Source organism: Sphaeramia orbicularis, chromosome 3 (assembly GCF_902148855.1).
Source record: "Sphaeramia orbicularis chromosome 3, fSphaOr1.1, whole genome shotgun sequence".
Lineage (NCBI taxonomy): Eukaryota > Metazoa > Chordata > Actinopteri > Kurtiformes > Apogonidae > Sphaeramia > Sphaeramia orbicularis.
Window position 1 is genome coordinate 42,243,039 of NC_043959.1, and position 19,480 is coordinate 42,262,518.

The 19,480-nt window shown below is 38.8% G+C and overlaps 1 protein-coding gene across 1 annotated transcript in view; it reads left to right on the forward strand.

Moving 5' to 3' along the window:
• Window positions 1-19,480, forward strand: part of ush2a (Usher syndrome 2A (autosomal recessive, mild)) — a 229,409-nt gene that overhangs the window by 96,376 nt on the left and 113,553 nt on the right. The window contains 7 exon segments of the mRNA XM_030161277.1: window positions 714-789; window positions 1,194-1,279; window positions 2,276-2,435; window positions 7,454-7,616; window positions 7,712-7,859; window positions 13,176-13,333; window positions 14,713-14,860. Of these exon segments, the coding sequence (XP_030017137.1) occupies window positions 714-789; window positions 1,194-1,279; window positions 2,276-2,435; window positions 7,454-7,616; window positions 7,712-7,859; window positions 13,176-13,333; window positions 14,713-14,860 (939 nt within the window).

The following is a 19,480-nucleotide window of genomic DNA, read 5'->3' on the forward strand; positions in this document are numbered from 1 at the left end:
GGAATGGGGTACATTTCAGCTGAGTGAAGGGTAGATTGAAAGGAGGAGACATTTTATTATCCAGTTGATGTGGTACTGTACGTGTACAAGAAAAGGTGAGTTTGAAAAAGAAAAAGATTCTTCTTCATATGTTGGTTGCTACATTAATCTGTGTTGGACTAACTGGCCTTGTTGGGGAGATAATGTGACGGCAGGGGTCAGTGCAGAGACAGCAAAAATCAATCCCAAGTAAGGGAAAAAAACAGATTATTGTATTGATTCTCACTGTGCGCAGAGTTAAGACACTCAACCATGTTAGGAAGCCTGGAGAAAGAATTTATTTAGGAGTCTAGTTTGGTGGCTAAAGTCTATTTTTAAAGCACCGTAAAACATTTCCATTTGGTCCCTCTTGAGCAAAGGCACAATCTGTTCCAGTTATTCATAAAATCAAGTAAAATAAAGGCATAGATATTTCTTTGCCTTTTGAGCAGTTACCTGGTAGCATTTTATAGCTATGGCATCTGTTGTTATAACATGATAAACTACATTGATTTCAGTGTAGTGATGTCTTAATGCTTATAAAAGTGTTTGTCTTTTTTTTAAAAATATATTTAGTTTTCAGTATTTATTGATTTAGGAAATGACCAAGCTAAATATGTCCAGTAATATGTCACTGAATAATTTTTAATTCAAATGTAATTTTTCTTGACTTAAACTTTTTTTTTTTTTTTCAGCTCCAGATGCTGTGTCACCTCCATTTGCAATTTCATCCCCATCAGCTCTGTATCTTACCTGGGAACCTCCTAAAAGGTAGTAGGCCATTCATATCCTCATCTACATCTTTGTAAAAGGAAGATTTTACATTAGTGTGTGGTTTGTTTCTTTGCTATCTATCTGCATCCTGTCATACCTCATCCACTAAAGCTGTCAGGCCTTGTTGTCAGTAGATCTTCAACAAAATGTGAGCTTTATGCTTCACATTTCCCTCTATCTTGCCTACTGCTTTTAATGTTTGATGATGTTAAAGATATTTGTGAAGGTAAAAAAAAACAAAAAACAAGTGGAATCTTCCCTTTATGTAAATAACAGTACAGCTAATGGTATACTTTTTATTATTCTCAGATTAACAGGCATGTATGATACACAGCAATAAACATCAAGTGTTAAATGTTAAATATAACATCATAATCTTTCCCTATTTGTTTCACTGATAGGCCCAATGGAGTTATTACAGAGTACCTCCTCTATCACAACGACCAAATGGTCTACAGAGGGAAAGACAGACAACACAACATCACTGGTAAAGAGGGGAGAGAGTGTGTACATGTGTGTGTGTGTGTGTTACTTTCTAGCTGTGGAAAGATAGAGCTTTAGTGTAAAGAGAGGGGGAAGAGTGAAGAAAAGCAAAATGGAGTGGAGGATTAGCATTTGAAAGAGGAAAGAGCATCGCAGCGCTTACCGGGGGAATAGCACTTTGAAAAAGAGCGCTAAACACACACATGAAAATAAAGCAGCGGAGAAACAAAGAGCACTAAGCATTAGCACTCATGCATACACACAATTTGCTTTGAAAGCTTTTCCTAAAGAGACTTAAAGAAGGTATGAAACATGTCACACCACTGAGACCAGAGTGCTGCACTAGGATGCGAGGCAGATACAGACACAAATACAACACTCACAATACACACTCACAAGTACACTCTGTGGAACACATGGAGAGATGTACACAGACAAAACATTTAGGCACAAACACAAGAGAGTTCTAGTACTGCACACAGCTTTAATATGACCAGAAGAGATTATCATTCATTTTGATTTTACACATACACAGAGAAGCATCATTCTGCCCATCAGTGTATGTCTGTATCGTTGTACATTAATGAACTCATGAAGGCACATATCATCCATGCCGGGTTAATAATGCAGGGCGTCTGATGTTCACAGTGATTGGAAGGATTATGGACGTGGTAATTATACAGTATGTGCAAGAATAGATCGGGTTAGAGAGGCTGAGATTGCAGCAGTGAGACAGATGAGGACTAGTTTTGAGGCACAGACAAAGACAGACAGTGAACGACAAACAGCAATCAAGAAGTAGATGAAGAAAAAGGTGGGAGGGAGAGTAGAGTTTAGGGATGAGGAGTGACATGAGGGTTTAATATCATAGTTTAAATAGTGCAGCCAAATTCCATACAATATATGATTTAACATGAGGTTTTGCTTTCATAAATTGGAGTTACCATTGTGTTTTCTCTTCCTTGGTCTGCCTCTTGCTGCCCTTTTGTGTGTGTTTTAGGACTCGATGTGTATTCGACTCATGTTCTGGTCCTGAGTGGGTGTACTTCTGTAGGCTGCACCAACAGTTCACAAGTTACAATGCTGACCTCTCAGCTTCCTCCTGGGCCTCTACAAGCACCAACTCTTACCCTGCTAGATTCACGGACCATTCTGGTGGAGTAAGTACAGGGCTGGGGGTGAAATAGTTATACACTGTTGCCCATAAAGTTGGAATAAAATATTTTAATTTCTTCTCATGAGATGATGGTGACAATGTGATTTATTCTTGTCAGATAAAGTGTAATTGGGACTTGGTGTGTAATCGTTGCACCTGGTCAAAGGTGATTACTGATGTGTGTAAATAAAAATAAAGAGAGAAATGTGTCTGAAAACATTATTTCAACTTTATGGGTAACAGTGTATGTGCAGAGTTGCTGGAATAAAATTAAAAAGTGACTTACTGAAAAAAAAATATTGAATTGAATTACAGTAACTATAAAAATGTTGCTGGCAAAGAATTTACATTAAAATAATTTGTAAAAAACAAACAAACAAGAAAACAAAAAACAATAGGTTGGGCTCTAAAAAGCATTCTGTAATATGACTTTTCAGGTTGCAGAGTTAAAAACATTTGTTTAAAAAAAAGAGATAAATAAAAGGAACCAATCCAGTGTAATTTGTAATGTGACTTTGGTAACATATACGTATAAAAAGAGACACAAATAATAGAACTCAGATTGTTGCATAACACAACACATAGCGTAAACAAACTTTTGCACTTTTTTACTGCCTATAAATTATGTGTGTCTCAGGTCACAGACATGCAAATATAATGTAATACAGAATAAGTAATACATAGTTTAACCTTAATTTAGAGAAATGTAGATCATTAAGACATTACAGTTCATAGCGTATTGCAATTTTTCATCATGCCACATATGTTGAGTCAGTGTAAAGCACGTCCAGAGAGAGATGGAATTACAGAGGCAGTGACCTTCAGCTGTTGTGTTTACAATGCAAAATATTCTTCTGCACTTGACCTTTCACCCTTAGAGGAAGGGGACAGAGGAAGATAGATCTCTGCACTTTTCCATTATGTTCCTCTGCAAATGTTCCCAGTTTATGCCTGTGTTGCGTGTGCGTGTGATAGTGCATGTGTGTGAGTCAATCTGCGTGAAAGCCATTAGTGTCCTGACTGTCACTTACAGTGGGACTCACCGCAGGAGGGCACAGTGCCACTCAGACACACACACACGCACACACACACACACACACACACACACACACACACACACACATACACACACACACACACACACACAAACAAACACACACTTAAACAATGGACAGAGGGTAAGTGAGAAGATGGAAAATGAGTAAACTGAAGGTCTGAGAGGGAAAAGCCACTTTTGTGTGAATATGTGTGGCAAACTGTTGTAGCTAATGAGACCATTTATTGTTGTGAAAGAGCACATACAACATATAGGCCACGCTGCAGTGTATGCAGGTGCCTTTATACATAGATATATAGAGGGAGAGAGCTGTAATTTTAGAACAATAATGGCTTTCACTGTATCTGAGTATTTACCCCTTTAAATTATTTCAGAACAACAAAAAAAAGAAATTTTGGATTTATGTTACATTGGAAGAAATAGGCCTAGAACACCAACACTTAACTGGCTTGATATGATAGAAATAAATGCATTGAGAGAAGAAAAAAAAAATTAATTTAAAAAATAAATAAATAAATGCATTGAAATTTGGTTTATATGGGCTCACAAGAAAGACAGCGTGTAAGCCATCATTTATAACCACATACATATTCAGAGCTGTTTATATAACACAATGCATTGACACTGTCCCACAAAATATCTTCTTAAATAAGAGAAATTTGATAAATGATGCCCATAATGGTATGGAAACAAGCATATTTTTGTTTGTGGACAGCTGACAGCATAAAAAACAATTTAATATGTTTATTGTAATATTAATCAGACCAGTGATATGCATTACACTGTGAGCATTTATCATGTTTTCAGCATTTTACTCACCAGGTGTGGGAAGGCTGCATATTGCCTTGTTAGCACATTGGTAATAGGCAGAGGTTGGAAGATCATACTTGGTCAATACCTTTCTATTGTGTCTGTGAGAAAAGCTGAGAAACACAGAGGAAGTGGGGGCATCTGCGAGAAATGTGAAACTGCAACAGAAAAAGTGAACGAGGGAAGGAAAGAGGGAGTAGAAGGATAAAATGTGAGCTTGGAGAGCATAATAAAGGGAAAACTAACACATGACGGAAAAGAGAATGAAAGTGGATAAAGACAGTGTGGGAAAGAGCGAGGGTAAGAGACTGTGAGAAAGGTTGAGGGAGGCAGCAGGATGCAAACAAAACAATATCAGCAGGTTTATTTCCAGCCCCTCACCCCCGTCACCTAACTCAACCAAACACATTCATACACACAGCAGCACCACACACTCACACAAATACAACACACTAACAAAAAAACACTGGGACATACATGTTCAGGAAAGGTAGAGATCACTGCATGTGGCCTATTGAGACATTCAGTTAGAGTATTCTATTTATTCTTCCGTAATGTTTCTATAATTTTTTGATAATATTGTGTTAGGAAGACAAATTTCAGGAAAGTTTGAAGGAACATTTCATAGATTGTGGTGACAAATTCACACCTGCATCTCAGTTTCAAAGGTTTTCAATTTAACATCCTGAGAACAAGACCATCCATTCTGCACTAATTTCATAACATACTTTTAAAACCAGTGGTTTTCCAAAACCATTACCATAGTGAATTATGATACAGATTATTACAACTCCCCTTTGATTTAGTTTTTCAAAAATGGACATACATCACAGTGCCAATCGACAGCATATAAATCTTATAATAAATGTGATAGATTAGCCACAGTGGCTAATTGTGTGCTAACACACACTCATCAGTCATTCAAAACTGGGCTCTTTAATGGGAGGAACCAAGAAAGGAATCCATCACTTTTTAAAATGGCCTCCTCCTGCTGCCATGCCAGGAGGGCTTGGCTACTCTCTGGGATTTGTAAGAATTGCCATACTATTTATTAAAATGTTTTGGAGCTAATTTATTTATGAGTTCTTTCTTGGCTGTGCTACCCTCAGAATAGAAGTCATACATGAGTTTTGGCATCATGTCTGTCATTTTTAACACAGCTGTAAATCACTTGCATTGGATTCAGCTGAAATGAATTATAAACATAATCATTTGTTAAAGTTTATCTCAATCTCTATGTCCTGCACATTTCTCCAACAAATCAGGTGGTAAGCAAAAATTCTAATTTTTTTTCTATCTGTCCTTGAAATCACATTGGAATCTGTTTCAAAACCATGCAAACACATTAAAAAACAAAACCTCCTACTGACAACTCTTAGAAACTCGTAGGATATTGTTAGCCATTTAACATATATTAAAGGTTCAGTGTGTAATTTTTGGTGTCATTGAGTGGTAAAATTGAATACCCCAATACACTCCTATACGGAGGCCACAAAAACACCAGTCTCTCAGTGGAGCAAGTTTTTTGTTTTGTTTTCTTACTGGACTCTTTTGCTAAGGGGAAATTAACTCTGGTCCACACTCAGACATAGAAGGTGATGATAACGCACCTTAACACTGCCACCTGCTATAAAGCAGAAAAAAGGAGAAGAGGAAATGTATTCGGAGCTACTGTAGAAACATGATGGTGCAATATGGTGTTCTCTGTTACATGCAACCTGCTCCATCTGTGGATATAAACAGGTCATTCTAAGGCAACAAAACATAATAGACACATAAATATAAATATTCCAAAACATAATGCAAATTTAGAATGGAGAAGAGGTGAAATGGAGATAAGAAAAAGGGTGTGGGCATAGGATAGGTAAGTAGCTAAAGGGGACCAGGGATACCTGTTAATTTTGTTTCTTATTATTGATTCAATTTATTAATTTAAAGTTTCTCTTTGTCTTAAAACACATTTATTTTTAAAATAATTTGTAAAAGTCAATCTGTTTCTATTTGGTCTGTCAGAGATAACTAGAAATTTAATAACGGTGGGTCTGGATGTTCTCATGTCCTTGTCAGTTGCTTCATTGCCATCACATTGAGGTATATGCCACTCAAGTTCTACTTCACTAATAAGCCAAAACTCTAAAATATTTTTAGACTTCAGCGGCTTCCCTTAAGTTAGCAATATATTTCAAAATGCATGTTTTATAGCAATTTTATCCCAAAATGTTAGAAAGTAAATGAGTATATAAGTTGTACTAAAATCCTTTCTTTTGTGTACCCTCTCACCTAAACGGTTACTTCAAATGACTCTATTTATAAATAGTGTTTCTCGTCCTCTTCCTCTCTGCCTCCCTCTCTCTCTTGCTCAGTATTGGGGATGACTTTCATTCTAAATATAGAAAAGAAGATACCACTATCTGACAGAGGAAACTCTTTGCAGTAATGGCTTGTGTCTTCTATATAAGAAACCTTAGACTAGCATTGTGCATCTGTCTACTTACAGGTGGAAATACAATGATTAAGGCACACACACAAGTGTATGTGCGCGCGCACACACACACACACACACACACACGCACTGAGATGCTCAAACAAACCAGCATGGTGCAGAGACTGAATAAAAAGCCTACAGACACTTTCAATTTGACCAGGTCTGTCTCACCATAAAATTTTAGTGCTTGATGGTTACAAAAAAAATTCCATTTTTTTCATCACTGATCCATGAATACTAGTGTACACACAATTTAAAACATATTTTATGAAATAATGTACAAAAGGGGTTTTGTCATCTACTTCATAAGTTTCATTTTACTCAAGAGTATTTTTAACAGTAAGCCAACAAGAAAGTGTGACAATTCTTTAAAAATGTCAATTTGTGTAAACATTGACAGTAAAATATTACCACTTGCATTTTACATATGTCTATGGTCATAAAACAATGCAAAATTTGCAATAAATGTATTACCACAGTCTGTACACTGGTTATTAAATGTGTTTTGCCCTGATAATGTTGCTTTTTGTTTATTATACATATAGACACAGCTGTCTAAACTTTGCAGCAGAATAAAAAATAAGATACTTTTCAACTGAAATACAGAAGAAGGGTATGTAAATGTGCTTTGTTGCTTGTGCTTCTGGCTGATTTCATTCTCCCTCTTCAGGTGGTCACGTCCCTCTCAGGTCAATGGCGCTTTGGAGTTTTATTCCATCTTCCTGTCACATGGCAGTGCTGAGCCGGTGCTCGCTTATAACAGCTCGGACCTTTTTGAAGACTACACACTCCGAAACCTAACCCCTGGAACAGCCTACACCATCAAAGTATCTGTGAGTATGTCAGTCTGTACTTATTTTACTTTTCAGTATCACAGTCATCTTTATGTTTGTGTAACTGTATGTGTCTTTGTGTCTGTTTTTTTCAGGCTTGTACTGGAGGCGGTTGCACATTAAGCCCTCCCAGCCAAGTTCAGACTGAGGAAAGCACCCCTGAGAATGTACCAGCACCTCTGGTCACCCCTTTGTCCCCCCATGCAGTTAATGTCAGCTGGACACCTCCTGATACGCCAAATGGTGAGAAGACACACATTTATTCTGATACATGCACACTCATAGACTACCACAAATATACAAAGAATCTAGGAGATTAGCAATATATAAAGAAGCTTTATTAAAATTATTCATGTAAAGTAGTTTAACAAAGTGTGTAGGGAGAGAAAAAACATGTCAAAGGATAAAGAGTCACCTGTGAAAGTTGACCTGTGGTTTGTATAACAAGGTCTATAACAGAACAGATGAACAATGAAGCACAGATATCCCATATATATCAGTATAAAACAAAATCTATCTAAAGATGAGATGAGTAAAAAAGACAAAAGTCAAAGAAACAGAAAAGAGGACACCATGAAGAGTGACCACAATGAGAGACTCGACGTATTCACAGAAGGTAAGAGACCAGGAACACATGATTTAATACAGAGACCATCGGAGGCCGATAGTGAGAGGGCAGTGCTTCAATGAGCTCCTTTAAGTGGATGAAAAGTGCTCCCTTTTGACTGAATAGAGAACTGCAGGCTAGAGGCACACAGATGCAGAGGAAATGCCTTTCTCTCTCTATTATCTCAGTTCTATTCTCCTTCAGCATCGTTGCTTGTGACCAATTAAAATGCATAGAACAGAGCTGTGTCAAACTTACCTTGGCTTTAAATTTAGAATCGAGCATTTGCCTTGTATCATCTTGATGTTATAAAAACTTATTTTGCACATAACTTCTCTGCGTGCAGGAGGTTTTAAAGTAAAGAGACTCAACATTGTCAACAAAGAATTTTGTTCCCAACACAGTTGTGACTTTTAATACATAAAGTAAGGCTTCCTCAATATTTAACTGCACAAAGAAGTGTATCGTTGATGCATCATCAATATTTATACCCATATTTGAAGTCATTTGTTTGTAACTAAAAATACAGGGAATATAGTTTAGCAGGAAATCAGCATAACTGTTTTTACTTTAACCATTAATCTATAAGTGAAATATAAATCTGTACTTGTGTAACCCATCTGAACCATTTGTCAGTCAGTTAACCAGTGTTTACCACTGATGACACTGTGTCTGTGAAACTGTTAAAAGTTTGTAACAACACTGAAAACATACATGAACATAAATAAAACAGTAGGTTAAAGTACCATGATTTGCTACATGGTTTTTAAAATCATGTATTTTTTATGATGACCATTTTTTAATCAAGGACTATGTTAATAATTGCTGTATCTTATGAAACCATATGAATTAAGTGATGAAAACCATCTGAGCAGTTCTCACCCCATTTCACAGTCTCAAACATACAACGCACTACTACATATTATCAGTGTTACTGCCATGCTCGTTAAAGTATGTGTAATTCCATAATGCGTGTGTATGTAATGTGAATCGTGTGTGTTTTACGCTTAATGCCACATGAGTGCATTTCGCACTATAAACCCTATGATGTGCGTGCGTATTAGCCTGGATAAATTACTTAAAGCTTTTCTCATCTGATGACAGAAATTTATAACAAGGGAGACACTTAATCATGATTACCCGATTATCTCATGCTTAAAAAGCTTTAATTTTTGCTTAAAAAGGAAGAGCTCAATGCCTTTTTTTTTCCATTTCTTCTTTTTTTTATATAAATGGACAGCGACAATGACGATGATGATGCTGATGGGTTCCTGAGGAGTGAGATACGGTGTTATTTTCTGTCTCTCTCTCTCTCTCTCTCTCTCTCTCTCCCCCTTCTCCCCAATTCCACAGGGATTTGTGGGGGATAATCCTCTCGGGGATTAGGTCGGGGCAACACGCAGACAAAGAGGGGAAATAAGCCTGTTATGCATTCGCTGCTTCATTTCCCAACCTGTCTTTATTACAACCTATACTGATATGGGCTTATTCACACACACACACACACATGCACACAAGCACACATATACACACATACTCTCACACGCATGTGATTGGCCACATTAAGAGCTTCCCAGATGTAGTTGCCATCCGTGGGGTTTTTGTGTCTTCATTTCCCTGATAGGTGTGTATATCTCTATTGAGCAATAATAAAACCCACACATGATTAAAGCAGAATAGACTCTTAGTTCTTAGCACTGATCTTTTGAGCCCCCTGTATGCATTTTTATTAAGGAAAAGCACATTTGGCACCGTACTGTTTCATTTTTTTATTAGGTGGATGTAATGTAATGTAATTATTGTGCTGGTATATGTACGTGTGCACAGGCTCATGTGAGTTTACATCTCTCTGTGTGTATCCTTTTGTGTATGTGTGGAGTACTTCTGGGTTTCAATATGTACACCTTCCTTCACCCACCTTTTCTTATGAGAGTACGTATTCGCTGTAGTACTACTGTCCTTCTGAGGGCATTTATCCTCACAACGCCTATGGTTACATTTGTCATTTCAATACGGTTTTCATCACTGAATGAAACTGAGACACATAGACTAGCAGGTTTGGAGCCCCTAAGTCAGTTTTCATTTGCATTGTAATCCAACGACTCATAATGCATCCCAACATTGCAAATCTCACTTTGTGATTGAAGTTACTCATAATCTAGGCATAGTCTTGCAATGTCCAAATGACCAGGGCAAATGGAGCATGAAAGGCATCAAAAAACGTATGCACACTTCTTATATTAAAGACAATTTGCAACACGATTCTGAACAAAGCTTATGCCATCATGTTAAACGAATCAGTTTAAAATATGCAATCAAGTCCACCATAATGTAGAAAAGACATTTTGTTATTCCCATAGAAGATGTTTATTTTAATGAGAGTGATTATGAGGTTGGAAATGATAGGTTGGGGTATAAAATGAACTGAACGAACATTTAAAGAGAATTTTGTACTTGTGCTGAAACCCCATATAAGGGACAGATGGTGGGGCAACATGGATGTTAGCAGGTGAGAAGCAGGTCTTCAGGCATTTATTAACACGTTCCTAATGGAATAAAAGAAGAAACGAACCCCAGGCAATTCAACTGAACTAACATAAACTTAAAATAAAACCTATCCGAAAACTGCTGCCTCACAGCAAGTTCCCACCTCCTCTACGCAGTTACTGACCTTATGCCTCTTCAGCCTCACCTGCACGGACCTTACCATCTGTCCAGGCAAGGGAGGGCTGACAAAAACACAAATTACACAAAATGTGAATAAATATCACAGGTATCACTCTGTTTCTATTTGCATAAACTGTACATCTCATTACTAAGTACGTCATCATACAAACAGATTAGCAGCTGATTTCCAGGCAACACAAACTGAATTATAAAAGAAAACCAGGCAAATATTCCACAAAACCATCCATGGTATAATTAACCAACCAACTCATGATAATGTATAAACAACTGAAACCAGGAATATAACTGATCAATAATCAAAATCTTTACTTTTGGGAATTTTCTGTGAGTAGATGTAAAAGACACTGACAACCAAGAGGAACATTAGAATACTCTGTTACACAGGAAGCAGTTATGGAACAAGCTTGTGAGAATCTAGATCAGAATGAACTTCCCATTGTACAAAGTTATATAGTCCTAGTGATCACCCAACCTTAATGTCAACATTTCAACGAACATACACATGCATATTCCTAAAGGAGACAGAAGCAGATAGTGCAGGTATAATATGTTTCTAAACCTGGGGCTGTAGACATCTTGTCTGCAGATCCAGATGGAGGAGAGCGTACAAGGCAAAGTGTGCAGACAGCAGCACACCATGACCTGCAACCTGACCTCAATTGGTATGGTTGGTATGGTTGCATCTCCAACACCCATCAAGAGATCGGGTTGTTTGAGACTGAGAACACAGTTTCTTCCCAAATGATAACCTCTGTCTGTCAGGTCTACCTCATGGGCAGGCAGTTCAATGCCTCTGACTTGGCTGGGTAGAGGGCTGCTCTTCAGGGTCTGTGTTAAGTCTTGTAGGGGCTGTGTCTCTCCATGGCCTTGGAGATTGACCAAATACTTTGCCCAGATGTTGAACAAAAACACACGTCTTGGGCTGAACTGTTAAGGAATTGTCCAAAATCTAACACTAGAGTTCACTGATTCATTATATCTATAGCCACAAATGTACTTCTACCTGTCAGATGAGTAACAACATGAACAGGCCGTCAGTCAGCTGCGTGATTCAGTTTAACCTGGACACACCCCTCTAGCAGGTTCTTATTTTGGGCATCTCTCTTTCTCGAATTTTTATTTGCCTCCTGAAAATGTATGCAGCTGATCAGAAACTTCTTAGTCAAGGCTCTGTGACCTTTGCTGTGACCCCAGCCTGGTCCACCTGGGCACCTTGACCACACAGTAGGATCCCTGGATCCTCCCCTGACCTGGTGGCTTTGCATGACACTCCGAACATTCCCCATGATGTAATGCCTGGCTTGTGTCATGGCCTCCAGTGTCTAGGAGGAGAGAACACCCCACCACTGCTACTAAATGTCATGTTAGGAACCCATGTGAGAGGCAGATGTTATTAATTAACGCATAAGTGCAAAAAATGTGAACCGCAGGGAATTCAACCAAGCTAACTTTAACTGTCAAACTGCCACCTCCTCACCTTCTTTACTCAGTCACTATCTGCATTGGCCATAATATTCCACCAAAATTTTCTCATAGGAAAAAAAAGTCTTCACCTATTAACTTGCCTATTTCTCTTTGTAGTGGGCAGAACCCTCCAAATATGAGAGGTTTTATGCATTTAAACACACATATTTTCAGATTGTCAGTGTTCCGATCTTTATTCAGAATGATTTCAAAAAGGCTGAAGGCTGGAACTGCAGTTACTGATCTTATACCTCCTCAACCGTGACCCTACCACCTGCCAAGCTAAGGAAGGGTGAAAAAATAAATTAATTACACAAAATATAAATAAATACAGTAACAAATGCATTTCTTAGTTTCTACTGACTTACACTTAAAATATGGGTACATGTGCACATCCATATGTTTTACAGAATGTTAATGGCTTCAGAAACCCCTCTCTTATACCCCCACCCACCCACCCTGTTCCTCAATTATTCACTGTAATGGTCATTATCATGCAAATCTAATATCACTATCCGTTATTGGTATCTAATAACAATACATTATGAGCGTGTCAAAATTCCATAAAATCTGTAAAAAAAGATAAGTTACCTGTTTCGTGATCCAATTTACTTCAAAAATAATCATTTAAACACTGTTAATGTTTCTTTCACTATTGTTTGGGTATAATTATAATTCAGAACACACTTAACTTGTATATGTGTATTAGTGGCTACTCACAGGAAAGAGAAATGTGCTGTATCTTTATGCTTGTGTGTTGGTATAATGATTATCTGTCTTTTTTGCATTGCTTCTTCCAGGCATCATAACTAGCTATGGACTTTGGCTGGATGGAGTTCTGGTTCTTAACTCCTCTTCCTCTCAGAGGTTCTTCGTGGTGGACGGACTCTCTCCTTGGAGCCGACATGTTCTCAGGCTACAGGCCTGTACCGCACAGGGCTGTGGCAAGGGACCGATGGTTAGTGAGGCACACAAACACACATACACATAAATGAATCCTTTGTTATGATCTCAAAGACAGACATTTATTAGAAATAGAATTATTGTGGTGTTTCTTCACAGTTTGATTTGTATTTAGTGGTACTTCTTCAGTTCCTGTCCTTAGATTTTCTGCAGAAAGGTTCCAATTTTTCTGTTTGTTTGTAAGCTCACTTCTAAACTTTTGCTCTTCACTATTTATCCCATAACAACTGTAACTGCTGCTGCTAAGTAAAGGGAACACATACACCTCTACCTCTGAAATGCAATTTCTTCTCTATCCCTATCCATGACCAAGCATTTAGAGCCAGAGGTAAAAAGCTTTGTAAAATTCAGCTAAAGCAGCAAAACAGATATCTTTATGAGTATGATGCAGGTTATTGCTGTACCTAACCTATTTGTGCCTCTTCAGACATTGATGGTGTGTTTTGTGTGCATGTGTGTCTGTGTGTGTGTCATTGGGCATCATAAAGGTGATCGATTCTCTCAGCTCAATAATGAGGGTTGGCGTGGCGACAGTGACATTTGGTAGGAAATGCCATTCCACACTCAACGATGTCTCTGACGACAGGCCATATTTTGGGGCATTTTTCCAATACCAACGCCATATTTAGTCAAACAGAGTGAGACCAGCTGACACAGCAGAACAGGAGCAGAGGAAGGTGGGAAGGGGAGGGGGAAGAACAGGATGAGGAGGAGAAAAGAGGAGATGACAGGATGGACTGAATGGGGTAAAGGAGAGAAGAGGAGCCGGGGGGGGGGGTGAATGTAGGGATTAAAGAGTGAAATGATGGAGGTAGAGTAAATGGTCAGAAAAAACAAACAATAAGGTGGAAAGTAAAGGTACAAAGAGCAGTATAGATTTGAGTAAGATGAGGAAATATGACAGAAAAGGAGAGCAAGGTGATGAGGAAAGAAGGGAAAACAGTGGAAGAGTTGAAAGACAAAAATGTGGCAAAAGAGCTGGAGAAAAAAGGGAGAGACAGAGGGCAGAAAATAGTGACCTGAGAGGTTTCATTTTGAAGTAAAACTGGTTTAAGTATTATATTTCAACATCATAACTAATTTATTCAGTGAAATATATCACTATGAATATGACCCATATCAAATTGGGGCAAATTTTATTATAGGTTTTTCATATTTCCAAATTACCTCATATACCACTTGGATGGGTGAGTGTGTATGGAATAATAATATAAAAGAGTAAAACACATCACATCCATTGTAAGTGGACATTATCCTGTAGGTTTGGGAAATATGATTGTTAGACTTTTAATTGTATGTATAAACTGTAGGTTGCCTGTGATCATGTATGCTGTAAAACACTGAGTTTTTTTGTTTGTTTTTTCTTTTAATCAGACAGAGATGCATACACTGGAGATGGCCCCAGAAGGCCCTATTCTGCTGGAGCTGACAAATCAGAGCTCTCGATCGCTCCGTGCCCTTTGGACTGCCCCGCCCAGACCGAATGGAAAGCTCAGCTACACACTGTACTACAAAAGCAAAGGTAGCACATATTATCTCTTATGAGTCTGAACACAGGTACTGGCACTTGCATATAGAGTTGAAGCGAGTAATTGATTTGAATTGCTTAAAAAAATTATTCGATCACAATCAAAGCTTTGTTTCCTTAATTTCACTCCTGTTAAACATAGGCTTTGCTGTTGTGTTTCACACGGACACTTATTGCAACATGCATGACGCCAGGATTGCCACAAAGTTGTATGTTAGATATATCTGAAGTAGTTAGTAAGTTAGTATGTTGTATACAAATTTGTTGAAGAAGTTTGTAGATGTCATTTGACTTGTTTGTTGTTGTTTATATCAATAGATATTTTATGTATACTTTAATGTTGTTGTTATTTCTATGTATCTATAGATATTTTTATATATATTTACCTCCGCCAGGGAGGTTATGTTTTTGCCAGCGTTGGTTTGTCTGTCTGTCTGTCTGTGTGCGAGATAACTCAAAAAGTTATGGACACAGTTGGATGAAAATTTCAGGAAATGCTGATACTGACATAAGGATCAAATGATTAAATTTTGGTGGTGATCGAGGGGGGGGCACTGATCTGCCTTGGTGGAGGTCTGCGCTCTCCGAGTGCTTTTCTAGTTACCTCCGCCAGGGAGGTTATGTTTTTGCCAGCGTTGGTTTGTCTGTCTGTCTGTTTGTGTGCAAGATAACTCAAAAAGTTATGGATGGATTTGGATGAAAATTTCAGGAAATGTTGATACTGGCACAAGGAACAAATGATTAAATTTTGGTGGTGATCGGGGGTGGGGGGGCCACGGGGGCCCACTGATCTGCCTTGGCGGAGGTCTGCGCTGTCTTTTCTAGAAAAGCACTTGGAGAGTGCAGACCTCCGCCAAGGCAGATCAGTGGGCCCCCGTGGCCCCCCCACTCCCCCCACCCCCACCGATCACCACCAAAATTTAATCATTTGTTCCTTGTGCCAGTATCAACATTTCTTGAAATTTTCATCCAAATCCGTCCATAACTTTTTGAGTTATCTTGCACATGGACAGATAGACAAACAGACAAACCAACGCCGGTAAAAACATAACCTCCTTGGCAGAGGTAAAAACTCCTACAAAATTTAAACTTAGACCTACTTTTCAAAAATTTAACCACATCTATTCTGGTTCACTGGCAATGAATAAACCTAATTTGATATGAATTCAGTCAATAGTTTTGCTGCTACAGACATTTGAAAGTCTGCCTATTAGAAGTAAATGGGGGGGGGGGGGGGGGGATGATTTTTAAAATTCGTAAAAAATTTCAACTTTGACATACTTTTCCCAAAATGTAATCAGATCTATTCTGGGTCACTGGCAATCTATAAACCCAATTTGGTATGAATTCAACCAATGTTTTTTTTCCTGCTAGAGTGTTAACAAACAAACAAACCGAACCAAAAACAATACCACATGCCTTCCTCTCGGGGGGCGGGGTAATAAGATATATAAGCTTTTATATATGTTCCAGAACCAAAAGTTTAGTCTTCTAGATGGACCATCTACAGAGACTTTTGGATAAGTTGTCAGGCACAATCTCATCTGAAAGAGGACTGTTCTAAATTTGGTACATTTTAGAGAAATATAACAGTAATATAACGTGGTTTCATCCATCTCGTAGTTCTGAGGTTAGGCTACAGGTCATGTTGTGCTGCTGTCTGCACACTTTGCCTTTTATTCTGTCTTCCATCTGAATATGCAGACAAGACAGCCTGTGATTCATAGACATATTTTTCCTAAACTATCTGCTTCTGTCTCTTTTTTTAATGTACATACATGTGTCAGTCGGGATGTTCTCCTTAAGGTTTGGCATATGTGTAAGTTATAGGTGTATTTGCATTATACAGCCAATGATAGACATGGAGACACTCTCTCCATTTGGTATTTGTACTTAGGGATGTAACGATATGAAAATTTCATATCACAGTTATTGTGACCAAAATTATCACGGTTATCATTATTATCACGGTATTGTTGAAATGTGCTCAAAATGTTCAAAAAGTACTTATACACACACTGAAATAATATAACCAAGTTGTATTTTGAAAAAAAAACTAATAAAGTAACATGCACAATGTACTTTCTGTTGCAGAAACATTCAAGTAATAACATGTAAACAACAAACATACAAATGTGCATTAAAGTTGGCACTTTAAGGACACAAGAGACATCTGCACCAGGGGTGGGAACTGATAGGATTTGATCAATATCAATGCCATTATCAGTTCTGCTAATCAATCCAATTTCTTATCAATTCTCCTATTGATTCCTGAGGTGTTTTTGAGTGTGAAAAAAAGTAGTTGGACAGGTCATAGTGGAGCTTGTTGGAACATTTTCCAGATCAAATCATTAACAGTGTCACACATATCCACTATTGTACACACACACAAACAGAAAGTGAAACACAGTCATATTTTCCTGAACTATTTAATGAACAAATGTAAATATTCTGAAAGAATGAGGATTTGAAAACATGTTAGGCTGATCTGATCCAGACTGGTCAGTGGTTCACTCCTGGTGAGAGACAGACCAGTCACAACAGTGTCATATGGTCCAGTTCCTCTGGAGGTCAGTCATTGGATTTACTGTTGAATGTCCTTCAGTTCATAAAGCCTCCTCTCCTTTGGGTTTCATACACATCATGTGTCTGTGTACAGATGAGGCTCACTCATTTGGGCCCATTTGAACTGACATGAGTTTGTCCTCAGTATCTACATTCAGACGGTTTCTCTGGTGGGTGAGGATCTGACTCAGTGGGGGCCGGGGACGGGTTCACACTAGTGCGGACCGGGTCTGTGCACTCGCTTGCTAGGACGGACCGAGTCCGTGCGCGTGCTTGTTCGGACCGACCCGCAGTCAGACGGGGGTCCGTCTGTCGGACAGAGGGTTCGTGCGTGCGCTCCAACGGACCGGGCCTGTGCGCTCGCGCGCTCCGACGGACCCGCAGTCGGACGGACACCTGTTCCGTGCGCGCGCTCTGACTGACCGGCTCCGTGCGGGAGCCGCTATCCCCAAATCTTTGGAGCTCTGTCCGTGCAGGTGCCTTCCGCCATGTTTTCAGAGGCCAAACATTACAAACTGCGCACACGCCTGGAGTGCCACTGCTTCTTCAGGAAATGAACAGTTGTATGAGTATTCTAGGTGCGGTAATCGAACACGGTTATCACAATAATTAGAGTTTAAACTGTAATACTAACCGTCGGAAATTTTACCGCGGTTTATCATTATGCCGGTTGTCGTTACATCCCTATTTGTACCATTTAACTTTTGTACAGTGGGAAGTGCATTCAGAACTGTACTGAGCAAACTCAAGAACATCCAGGGAGTCCTCTAAGTCTTCCTTTCTGGCTCACAGAAGAATTTCCTATCTGTAGTCCCTGGAAGAAGGGAAGATAGAGATTGAAATACACATTTGTATCCTTGAGTGTCTGTATTAAAAAGATTGCACTCACTGACTATTCCAAATATGTGTATACATGATATTTCTGCTGCAGAGGTTGGTGAGTAGGTCCATTACATTTGGTATGCAACTCCTTAGCTTTACAAATAATAGGTATAAGAGCTCCAGCCTTTCCCACCTGATGCTGGGAGAGGGCAGGGTACATTCTGAACAGGTCACCAGTTCACAGCAGGACTGACATATAGAGACTCTTACATCCACAGTGAGGGACAATTTAGAATGACCATTTAGTCTACCAAGGAACATGTCATCGAACTGTGGGAGGAAGCTGCAGTACTTGGAGAACATGCAGGCAGGCGTGGGGAGAACATGCAGCCTGACCAGTCTGGGTTCAGGTTTCAACACAGGACCTCCATGTTTTGAGGCAACAGTGCTACCCACTGGGCCACATGCTGTCCTTATTGGGTTATTTCTCCTTCATTATGGATCTTTATTACGAGCTACATATTTTTCTAGAATCACTCCTACAGTCACAGCTTCTTTTCCTTTGGATATTATTATAGAAAAATATATCAAATATATCAAACTTGGATAGAGGAGATATGGAAGAAAGGAGCACTTCTAAAAAAGTAAAACAAGAGAATATGGAAATGAAGTTACACATGTGTGAAGATAAACCATCCTCAGCAATGATAGCAGCTCAGAGTAAAAGTCACTCCAGAAATGGAGGAAGGAAACTAGTAGTAATCAAACTGAGTGACACTGAAAAGAGGAGAGAAATGATATTACCAGGAACGTAAAAGTGATAGTACAGGTGTCCAGAGCACAGCACTGGTATGAAGAACCAAGGAGGTACAAAGGCAAGTAGCTGTGAATCGACAGCAGAGATGAGAACCTCATATTTCCATAGAGGTATTAGAAAAACATGTAAAAATAAGACAAGAGATGAAGAACAACAAAACAGAAGAGTACTGGACATGGAAAGAAAAGGAGGAAAAGGAAAATTGAACAAGATAAGAACAGGGGCTTGAGAGAACAGCAGCAGCATATACACACACACTTACACAGAGTCAGGTACTTTGATCTGTACCGTACGGCGCTATAGACAGATTAAAATGAGTGCAGAGAAGGATCGAAGAGGTATGGAGGGAAGAGAGAGGTGGTGTTTCACTCAAGTTACCCATAACCCCCTTCGTTCTTTGATACTCACCA